This window comes from Vanellus vanellus, assembly GCF_965231255.1.
Source record: "Vanellus vanellus genome assembly, contig: HAP1_SCAFFOLD_2379, whole genome shotgun sequence".
NCBI lineage: Eukaryota > Metazoa > Chordata > Aves > Charadriiformes > Charadriidae > Vanellus > Vanellus vanellus.
The window spans coordinates 1-10,797 of NW_028127217.1; the positions used below are offsets into that span (position 1 = coordinate 1).

The 10,797-nt window shown below is 66.4% G+C and overlaps 1 protein-coding gene and 1 long non-coding RNA gene across 9 annotated transcripts; one reads left to right on the top strand and one right to left on the bottom strand.

The window, feature by feature from the left end:
• The first annotated feature begins 322 nt into the window (after positions 1-322).
• LOC309685427 (leucine-rich repeat and calponin homology domain-containing protein 4-like) lies at positions 323-8,625 on the top strand. Of its 8 annotated transcripts, none has more exons than XM_082501191.1 (17): positions 323-580; positions 2,474-2,618; positions 2,713-2,839; positions 2,984-3,089; positions 3,192-3,328; positions 3,419-3,504; positions 3,613-3,714; positions 3,817-3,874; positions 4,418-4,500; positions 4,608-4,663; positions 4,741-4,839; positions 6,373-6,424; positions 6,513-6,624; positions 6,719-6,782; positions 7,714-7,830; positions 7,926-7,985; positions 8,133-8,625. In XM_082501191.1, the coding sequence occupies exons 1-17, from the start codon at positions 370-372 to the stop codon at positions 8,471-8,473; spliced, it is 1,956 nt and encodes a 651-aa protein (XP_082357317.1). In that variant the 5' UTR covers positions 323-369; the 3' UTR covers positions 8,474-8,625. The 8 variants fall into 8 exon arrangements, with proteins under 8 accessions (XP_082357317.1, XP_082357318.1, XP_082357319.1 ...); XM_082501192.1 differs by having other exon boundaries at positions 6,719-6,773; XM_082501193.1 differs by having other exon boundaries at positions 3,613-3,709; positions 6,718-6,782; positions 8,133-8,271.
• Positions 8,626-9,479: 854 nt separating this feature from the next.
• Positions 9,480-10,689, bottom strand: LOC309685426. The gene is made up of 3 exons (XR_014270448.1): positions 10,629-10,689; positions 10,457-10,509; positions 9,480-10,098 (listed from the first exon to the last, which is right to left on the bottom strand). It is a non-coding gene; the product is annotated as an uncharacterized lncRNA (long non-coding RNA).
• Between the last annotated feature and the right edge of the window lie 108 nt (positions 10,690-10,797).

Sequence of the window (10,797 nt, forward strand, 5' to 3'; positions counted from 1 at the left end):
CCCCACAGACTTCCGAGCGGACTTTGCCAGGGCGACTAGCTCCGCCTGCTCGCTCCCGATTGGTGGAGATCCGTAACCCTCTCCTTGCCAGTCTCTACACTGGGATTGGCTGCGACCCCACAGCAATCCCGCCCCTGCTCGAAAGCGATTAGTCCTTCAAAGACTACCCCCCACCGCCTCGCCCTCCTCCTCCTCCGCCCTCTCCCGTTGGCCGCCTCCCCGCTCCCCTCCCTCTCTGATTGGCCGCGACGCCGGCCACGCCCCCTAGAAGGGGCCGCCTCCCCGCACGGAAGCGGCCGGCCGCTCAGTCGCGCAGCGGCGCCCGCGGTGAGCGGAGCTCCGCCTCCGCCGGGGGGGGGGGGTCCCGCCATGGCGGCGGGCGAGGCGGGGACCATGACGGCGGAACTGCCGTTGCCTCCGCCGCTGCTACCGCCATCGTCTCCTCCCGCGGGAACCGCTACGGAACGAGCCCTGGAAGAAGCGGCGGCCTCCGGCACCCTCAGCCTGGCCGGCCGCCGCCTGCGCGCTTTCCCGGTGGCTGCGGCGCGGCGCTGGGACCTCAGCGACACTACCCAGGCCGGTGAGACCACGCCCCCTCATCCCGTGACCACGCCCCTTCCCCAAACCACGCCCCCGGGTACACCTGGCCACGCCCCTTCGCGGGGGTCCCCTATCCCCCTCTCCGGGCGGTAGCGGCCCCGCAGCCCCCCCCTCCCCGTTCCCGGGGGTCCCCGGAGCCTCCTGCCCCCCCGGGACAGGGTCTGGCTTCCCCCCCACCAACTCCCGGGGGTCCCCGGAGCCTTCTGCCCCCCCGGGACAGGGTCTGGCTTCCCCCCCACCAACTCCCGGGGGTCCCCGGAGCCTTCTGCCCCCCCCCCCGGACAGGGCCTGGCTCCCCCCCATCGCTGTTCCTGGGGGTCCCCGGAGCCTCTTACGCCCCCCAGGCCTCCCCTCTCCCCACCGCAGCCCCCCAGGCAGGTACAGGGGGGGGCCCAGGGGTGTGCTCCCCCCTCCTCCATTAGCCTCTCTTGGGCCCTCGGGCTGAACATGGCCTTTCGGAGGGGGCTGGGACCCCTAAACCCCCCCTTCCACGGGGGTAGGATGAGGTTTCCCCCCTCCGCACCCCCCTTCTATGGGGTTAGGACGGGGTTCCCCCTTCTTCGAGGGGGTGGGGGGGGGTCCTGCAGGTTCCTTTCCCCCTCCTCCGACACCCCCCCACCCACCCCCACCCCGACGCCTCCCCGGAAGCCGAAGGTTCGCCGAACGCGCCGCAGGCCGGATAAACACGACGCCAGGGCGGGAAGAGCCGGCACGCCTGGTCCGGGCTGTCCTGTCTGCCTCAGTTTCCCCCTCCCGGCATAGAGGGGGGGTCACCAGCTCTGTGTGTGTCGTGTGTCCCCCCCCCCATCTTCTTCTCAAAGGCTGGGAAGGGGGGAGCCGCCTCGCTGCTCTCGCTTCCCCTTTGCCTTCCCCTTCCGGGAGGGTTGGGGTGCCGCCCGCCACCCCCAAAACAGCCTGAAAAAGGGGGGGGGGGGGGGCTCAGGGATTGAACACACCACCCCACCACCACCCCCCCAAATTCGACCCCTTCTCAGGGGAGAGAGGTGGATGGGGCTGCCCCTCGTTAGCGGCTCGTTAACGTCCTGGGGGTCTCTGTTCCCTGCGTTGTTGGGGGCACTGTAGGGACCCATGGGGACACGGGAGCGCCCTGTTGTGTCCCTGTCCCCCCCCCCGGGCTGAACACCCCCCCCCAGTGCCGGGGTGGCAGCAGCGGTGTCCCCTGTCCCCGGGGGTTTGGGGTGTTCTTGTCCCCCCCGCGGTGTTCAGTTTCTGTTAGTGATGGTGGATGGTCCCTGTCCCTAATTGTCCCCATCGGTCCCCATCCCTGAGGGTCCCTGACCATCCCCGGTCCCCATCCCTGGGGGTCTCCCATCCCTGGGGGTCCCCTGTCCCCATCACTCCTCATCCCTGGGGGTCCCCTATCCCTGGGGGTCCCCTGTCCCCACCAGCCCTCGTCCCTGGGGGTCCCCTGTCCCCATCACTCCTCATCCCTGGGGGTCCCCCATCCCTGGGGGTCCCCTGTCCCCACCAGCCCTCGTCCCTGGGGGTCCCCTGTCCCTGGGGGTCCCCTGTCCCCACCAGCCCTCATCCCTGGGGGTCCCCTGTCCCTGGGGGTCCCCTGTCCCCACCAGCCCTCATCCCTGGGGGTCCCCTGTCCCTGGGGGTCCCTTGTCCCCACCAGCCCTTTTCCCTGAGTGTTCCCTGTCCCTGGGGGTCCCCTGTCCCCACCAGCCCTGGTACCGGAGGGTCCCCTGTCCCCATCACTCCTTGTCCCTGGGGCCCTCCCATCCCTGGGGGTCCCCTGTCCCCATCAATCCCCATCCTCGAGCATCCTCCACTCCCGACGGTCTCCGTCCGTCCGTCCCCCCCCTCCCTCGTGGTCCCCTGTCCCCACGCGTCCCCGTCCCCGCAGACCTCTCCCGCAACCGCTTTGGGGAGGTGCCGGAGGCCGCCTGTCGCCTGGTCTCCCTGGAGGGGCTCAGCCTCTACCACAACTGCCTGCGCAGCGTCTCCCCCGCCATCGCCAACCTCCAGGCCCTCGCCCACCTCGACCTCAGGTACTTCCCTTCCCCGCAGCGGCGGTGGCAGTGGGGGGTCCGGCAGCACCCCCTGGACGCTGCCGCTCACCCCCTGCCCGTTCCCTGCCCGCAGCCGCAACCAGCTGAGCTCGCTGCCCGCCTGCCTCTGCCTCCTGCCCCTCCGCGTCCTCAACGCCAGCAACAACCGGCTGGCGCAGCTCCCCGAAAACATCGGGGCGCTCGGCGCCCTGCGGCAGCTGGTGAGCATGTAGCAGGGAGGGGTGTGTGTGTGTGTGTGACACAACGCCAGGACCCCCTTTTTCCCCTTTTTTTTTTGTTTGTTTTTTTTTTTGTCACCCACCCCGTTGTCACCTCGCTTCGTTATCCCCCCCCCCCCCCGCCAGGACGTCAGCTGTAACGAGCTGCGGGCGCTGCCGGCCGGCGTGGGGCAGCTCAAATCGCTGCGGGATCTCAACCTCCGCCGCAACCAGCTCACCGTCCTCCCCGACGGTAAGTGGGGGGGCGGGGGGGGTGTCCCCTACGTTAGGGGGTGTCCCCCACTTCAAGGAGGGGGGGGGAGTGTCCCCCTTGACCCCTTTGTCCCCTCCCCAGAGCTGTCGGAGCTGCCCCTCGTCCGTCTCGACTTCTCCTGTAACCGAGTGGTCGCCATTCCCCGCTGCTACCGCCGTCTCCGACACCTCCAAATCATCCTGGCCGATAACAACCCCCTCCAGTCGCCCCCCGCACAGGTCAGGGAGGGTCTGGGGGGGTGTCGGGGGGATCCCCCAAAACCCCATCTCACCCCCCGACCCCCTTTTGGAACACCCCACCCCCCCCAGGTCTGCTTGAAGGGCAAAGTCCACATCTTCAAGTACCTCCACCTCGAAGCCGACGCCACCGCCGCCGCACAGCCCCCTCCCGTGTGGTAAAAGGGGGGGTCTCGGGGGGGGGGGGGGGAGCCCCCAAATTCCTTCTTCTCCTGCTTTTTGGGGTCCCCTCACCCCTGTTTTCTCCCCCCCACCCCCCCCTACAGCCTGGCGGACGAGCTGTGCCCCCTGCGGCAGCGCGGGGGGTTGGACTCCGGCTTCAACAGCGTCGACAGCGGCAGCAAACGGTGGTCCGGCAACGAGGTGGGGTGAGGGGGGCGGGGGGGGGTCTTGGGGTGCAGTGGGGGGCAGTTTGGGGTGGCCCCCACCCTAAATTCCCCCTCCCCTCTCCCCCTTTTCCACCTTTTCAGTCCACGGATGAGTTTTCGGAGCTGCCCCGGCAGCACAGGGAGAAGCGCAGTGGGGCAGGTGAGGGTGGGGGGGGACACCCCCCTGTCACCCCCCCAGGGGCCAATGTCACCTCCCTGTGCCCCCCTGTCACCCCCCCAGGGCCCCCTGTCACCCCCTTCGTGAGCATTGTCACCCCCCGGGGGCCCCCTGTCACCCCTCGGGGACCGTTGTCACCCCCCAGGGACCAATGTCACCCCTTGGGGACCCCTGTCACCCCCCTGTGCCCCCTGTCACCCCCCCAGGGACCAATGTCACCCCTTGGGGACCCCTGTCACCCCCCTGTGCCCCCTGTCACCCCCCCAGGGACCAATGTCACCCCTTGGGGACCCTTGTCACCCCCCAGGGGCCAATGTCACCCCCCTGTGCCCCCTGTCACCCCCCCAGGGGCCAATGTCACCCCTTGGGGACCCTTGTCACCCCCTAGGGCCTGCTGTCATCCCCTCTTGGTGACTCCCGTCACCCCACCGGGGCCATTGTCACCCCCTGGGGACCCCTGTCACCCCCCCGGCGGCCGGTGTCACCCCTCGGGGACGCGGTGTCACCCCCCCGCCGTCCCCGCAGCCGGTGACAGCGACCCCGAGCAGGTCGACTTCATCGAGGGCAGCGTCACCGGGGAGGAGGAGGAGGAGGAGACGCCGCTTGAGGTGACGTCATTGTCCCCAAACCCCCCTGGGGACACCCCCCCCTCAATTTCGGGGTCCTCCCCCCAAATCCTGGGGCCCCCCCGAACCCCTTTCCCCCCCCCCTCCAGGAGCAGCAGGGCTCGTCCCCGCGAGGTGACACCCCGCAGAAGGCGGTCGGTGGCGGGTGAGTGTTGGGGGGACGTGGGGGGGGGGTCGGGGGGGCTTTTGGGGTCCCCGCTGACCCCCCCATCTTCCCCCCAGGATGGCTGCGGTGCCCCCGCGGGGGGAGGGGGCTGGGGGGGGGCGGCGCGGCCCCGAGAGCCTGCGGAGGAGGAGCCGGGGGCTGGAGCGGAGGGACAGGTACGGGATCGGGGACGGGATTGGGATTGGGATTGGGGAGGGGGAATTGGGGATCGGGGACGGGATTGGGATTGGGATTGGGATTGGGATTGGGATTGGGATTGGGATTGGGGATGGGGGGTTGGGGATGGGGAGAGGGTGTGGGATCGGGGACAGGATTGGGATTGGGGAGGGGGAATTGGGGATTGGGGATGGGATTGGGGAGGGGGAGAAGGAGTGGGATTGGGGAGGGGGAATTGGGGATCGAGGACGGGACTGGGGAGGGGGAGAAGGATTGGGATTGGGGAGGGGGAATTGGGGATCAGGGATGGGATTGGGGAGGGGGAGAAGGATTGGGATTGGGGAGGGGGAATTGGGGATCAGGGACGGGATTGGGGAGGGGGAGAAGGAGTGGGATTGGGGAGGGGGAATTGGGGATCGGGGACGGGATTGGGATTGGGATTGGGGATGGGGAATTGGGGATGGGGAGAGGGTGTGGGATCGGGGACAGGATTGGGATTGGGGAGGGGGAATTGGGGATCGGGGACGGGATTGGGATTGGGATTGGGGATGGGGGGTTGGGGATGGGGAGAGGGTGTGGGATCGGGGACAGGATTGGGATTGGGGAGGGGGAACTGGGGATCAGGGATGGGATTGGGGAGGGGGAGAAGGAGTGGGATTGGGGAGGGGGAATTGGGGATCGGGGACGGGACTGGGGAGGGGGAGAAGGATTGGGATTGGGGAGGGGGAATTGGGGATCGGAGACGGGATTGGGGAGGGGGAGAAGGATTGGGATTGGGGAGGGGGAATTGGGGATCAGGGACAGGATTGGGATTGGGGAGGGAGAGAGGGAGTGGGATCGGGGATGGGGTTGGGATTGGGGATGGGGAATTGGGGATCAGGGACAGGATTGGGATTGGGGATGGGGAGAGGGAGTGAGATTGGGGAGGGGGAATTGGGGATCGGGGACGGGATTGGGATTGGGGAGGGGGAATTGGGGATGGGATTGGGGAGGGGGAGTGGGATCGGGGACGGGGGATTGGGGATGGGGAGAGGGAGTGGGATTTGGGACAGGATTGGGATTGGGGATGGGGAATTGGGGATCGGGGATAGGAATGGGGATGGGAATGGGGATGGAAGTGGGGATTGGGGACAGGGAGTGGGGATGGGGAGTGGGATTTGGGACAGGGAGTGAGGAATGGGGAGTGGGGACAGGGATTGGGGATAGGAATGGGGATGGGAATAGGGACAGGGAGTGGGGACGGGACTGGGGATGGATTGGAATTGGGGACAGGGAATGGGAGGGGGGACAGGGAGTGGGATTTGGGATGCGGATTGGGGACGGGAATGGGGATTGGGGACGGGGAATGGGAGTGGGGATGACATCGGGGACGGGAATGGGGAATGGAAATTAAGGAACGGGGACTGGGAACGGGGACTGGGGGAGGACTGGGGCCGGGATTGGGATTGGGATTGGGGACGTGGAATGACAGTCGGGGGCGGGAATGGGAGTGGGGACGGGGGGTGACGGGGGCGGCCGCTCTCCCCCCACAGCACCCAGTGGGCGCCCGGCCCCTTCCCGCAGCGACACCCCAGGACAACGCCAGTGAGTACTGGGACGAGCTCGTTAGGCTGAAGGCTAATTATTCCAGGTGTTAATTGCACCCCCCACCCCCTCTCCGCTGCCTTTCCAGGGCCCGGACGAAGCCCCCGCCCCCCCCTCGGCCCCCCCAAAACCCTCCAGCTTCCTCTTCCGCTCCTCCTCCTCCTCCTCCTCCTCCTCCCGCGGCGCTGTCACCAAACCCGGTAGGACACGTGTGTCCCCCCCTCCCGTCATCCCCCCCCCTCCCCGTGTGACACCCCCCAACCCAAATTTCCCCCCCCCCTCCCTCCCCGCAGCCCCCCCCCCCGGCGAGGACCCCCCGCAGCCCCAGGAGGGGGAGCTGATCACCGAGGTGCGGCAGGTGAGGGGGCAGCGGGGACGGGGATTTGGGGTCGGGGGACGGGGATTTGGGGATTTGGGGTCGGGGAGTGGGGATTTGGGGACGGGGAGTGGGGATTTGGGGACAGGGGACAGGGATTTGGGGACAGGGATTTGGGGATTTGGGGACGGGGAGTGGGGATTTGGGGATCTGGGGACCGGGATTTGAGGACAGGGGACGGGAATTCGGGGATTTGGGGACTGGGAGTGGGGATTTGGGGTCGGGGGACAGGGATTTGGGGATTTGGGGACGGGGAGTGGGGATTTGGGGACAGGGGACGGGGATTTGGGGATTTGGGGACGGGGAGTGGGGATTTGGGGACAGGGGACGGGAATTTGGGGATTTGGGAACAGGTAATGGGGATTTAGGGACGGGGATTTGGGGACAGGGAGTGGGGATTTGGGGACAGGGTTTTGGGGACAGGGATGGGGATTTGGGGACAGGGATGGGGATTTGGGGACAGGGATGGGGATTTGGGGATGGGAGTGGGGATTTGGGGACAGGGATTTGGGGACAGGTAATGGGGATTTGGGGACAGGTAATGGGGATTTGGGGGCAGCGGATGAGTATTTGGGGACAGGGTTTTGGGGACAGGGATGGGGATTTGGGGATGGGGATTTGGAGACAGGTAATGGGGGTTTTGGGATGGGGATTTGGGGACAGGGGACGGGAATTTGGGGACAGGGATTTGGGGATGGGAGTGGGGATTTGGGGACAGGGATTTGGGGACGGGGATTTGGGGACGGGGATTTGGGGACAGGTAATGGGGATTTGGGAACGGGAGTGGGGATTTGGGGTGGGAGTGAGTGGGGGTTGGGGCCGGGATGGGGATCGGGGCCGGGGTTAGGGATGGGATGGGGGAGGGGGGGGGTTGGGGGCGACCCCCCCCCCCCAATCCCCGTATCCCCCCCAGAGCCTGGAGGCGCTGCTGCAGCTGCGGCTGCCGGAGGAGCTGCGGGACGCGCTGAGCGCCGGAGACCTCCACCGCCGCCTCGCCGCCCGCCTGCGCCCCCGCCTGCCCCCCGATGCCGTGAGTCGCCCCCACCCCAAAACAACCAAACCCCAACACCCCTCCCCCCCCAAAAAAAAAACACCTTTAACCCCCTTTTTCCCCCCCTCCCCCAGCCCAAACTGAGCCCCTCCGCCGGCGAGAGCTGCCTCGCCGCCCGCCGCCGCGGCCCCGAGGTACGACTTTGGGGGGGCCGTTAGTAGAATTTTAAGGGGGGTTTTTAAGCAAAGGGGGTGTGCGGGGGGGGGCGACCTGCACACCCCCCCCTCCCCTCCCCTTTACGCTGATGTGGGGTGTCCCCCCCCCTTCCCCGCAACCCCCAGGTGAAGCCGCCCCCTCCCCGGCGCCCCCCCCCCGGGCTCCTCGCTGGCTTCGCCCTCTTCTACGGCATCGTCATGGCGCTGCTTTACACGGCTTATCGCGCTCTCTTCGGCTGCTAAATTGGGGGGGGGACACCCCAAACCCCCCCCAACCCCCAGGGGACCCCCCCAACCCCAGGGGAACTCCCCCCCCCCCCTTCTTGTGCCTTAACGTTGGGGAAACTGAGGCAGGGATGGGGGGGGGGGGGGGGGGGCTAAACCTTCCTCCTCCCTCCCCCCGTGGGGGTGATCCCCCCCTTTTAATTATTGTTCTAATTAATTATTATTCTAATGAGTTATTATAATGGAGTATTATTATAATTAATAATTATTTTAATGCCGGAGGTCCCCCTCCTAAATTATATTTGATATATACGTTATCTGCAGGTGGTGTGTGAGTGTTGGGGGGAGGGGGGGGGGTGGCTAATTGGGGGGTTGTGGCTAATTAGGGGGGGGGTGTCGCTAATTAGGGGCTACAAACGGGGGGAGGGGGGCTCTGCCCCTCCCCCCCCCCCCCGCCGCTGCGCAGCTCTTTGTCCGTTTTTGTCCTTTCTGTGCCCAAAAGGGGACAGCGCGTCCCCCTCTCCCGCTATGCTGCGTGCCCCCCCCCCCCAATTAGCCCCACTTAATTATGTTCTCCTCTAATTATGTCCCTCTCTCCTAATTATGTCTCCCCTTAATTAGGCTCCCCCTACCCCCACTTACGTTCCCCGTCTCGTTATGTCCCCCCTAATTACGCATCCCCCTCCCCTCCCTGTGCCCCCCCCTAATTACACCCCCCCAATTAGGCTCCCCCCTCCCCTAATTACTCCGCCTCCCCAACCAACCCCCCTCCCCTAATTATGCCCCCTCCCCTAATTATGGCCCCCCAATTATGCTCCCCCTCCTCCAGCCACGACCCCCCTCCCCTAATTAACCCCTCCCAATCATCCCCCCTTCTCTAATTATGCCCCCCCAGTTATGTGCCCCCTCCCCATCCCCCCCATCATGACCCCCTCCCCTAATTACACCCCCAATCACCCCCCCTCCCCTAATTACACCCCCAATCACCCCCCCTCCCCTAATTACATCCCCCAATCACCCCCCCTCTCCTAATTATACCCTCAATCAACCCCCCTCCCCTAATTACATCCCCCTCCCTTAATTACACCCCAATCAACCTCCCAATTACATCCCCCTCCCCTAATTACACCCCCCAATCAAACCCCTCCCCTAATTACACCCCCCCAATTCCCCCTCCCCCCCGAGTTCTCCCCTAATGACCCCGCTAATGACCCCGCTAATTGCCCTCTCTCTGCCCCCAGGCCGCCGCCCGGGGCCCGCCGGACCCCCCCCCGCCCCCCGCCCCGCCCTGACCCGCGCCCGCTCCCCCCCTCCGCTCTCATTGGTGGAGCGGGCAGAGGGGGTGGAGCCCACCCTCCCGCCATCTTGGCTGAGGGCAGGCGCTCCCTTAACACCGCTGTGGGAGAGGGTGAGGCTGCGGCCGCCATCTTGGCTGAGGGCAGAACCCCCAACCTGGGGGGAGGGGGGACGGAGCCCACAGCGGCCATCTTTACTGAGGGCAGAGACCTTCCAGTGCCCCCTCCCCTCCCCCCCCCCAGGGCCAGGGGTCCCCCCAGTGTTGGGGGAGGGGGGAGGGGCTGGATGGGGGAGGGAGGCACCGAGCGCAGAGCCGTTTTCTATCGAATATATATTAAGATATCGTGATAAATCTCTCAAAGAAAAAAAAAAAACAAAAAACCAAAAAATCTTCATCCTGGAGTGGGGGAGGGGGGACACCCGCATGTCCGGGTCCCCTCTGGTGGGGGAGGGGGGGCGCGGGCTGTGTCTCCCCCCCTACCCCCCCCCCCGGCGGCGGCGGCGGCTATAGGAAGGGGTTGGTGGTGGTCGGGTGTCTGATGGCGAAGGGGCCCGTCGGGGCCGGGAGGGTCTGGGGGGGGGGCAAAAAGGGGGGGTCAGGGGCAGAAAGGGGGGATTGGGGGCAAAAAGGGGGGGTTCAGGGGCAGAAAGAGGGGGGTGAGGAGTAAAAAGGGGGGGTGAGGGGTAAGAAAGGGGGGGGGTTGGGGCAGAAAAAGGGGGGAGAGGGGTAAGAAAGGGGGGGTCAGGGGCAGAAAGAGGGGACGTATGTGCAGAAAGGAGTAGTGATGGGGAAAAGGGGGGTGTTGGGGGAAAAGGGGGGTGAGGGGTAAATGGGGAGGTGAGGGGCAAAAAAGGGGGTTCAGGCCCCCCCCCCCTTATTGCCCCCTCCTTTTATTGCCCCCTCCCCCCCCTTATTGCCCCCTCCTCACCACGAAGGGGTTGGTAGAAGCTTTGGCAACGTTGAACCCGCCGAAGGGTGAACCTGAGGGGGGGGGGGGGGGGATAAAATGGGGGGAGAGAGTGTAAAATTGGGGGGGGAGTGTCAGTGGGGGGAGGGTACCCCCCAATATTTTGCCCCCCCCCCCCCCAAATAGTTCTTACCATCAGCCTGGAAGGGGGTGGGGACCCCCACGGGAAGGGGGTGGGGGGCAAAACTGGCACCTAATGGAGATAAGATTGGGGGAGAGGGGGAAAAATTGGGGGGGGTGTTAAAATGGGGGAGGGGCCCCCCTGAACCCCAACCCGGGGGGGGGGCAGAAGGGGGGAGGGG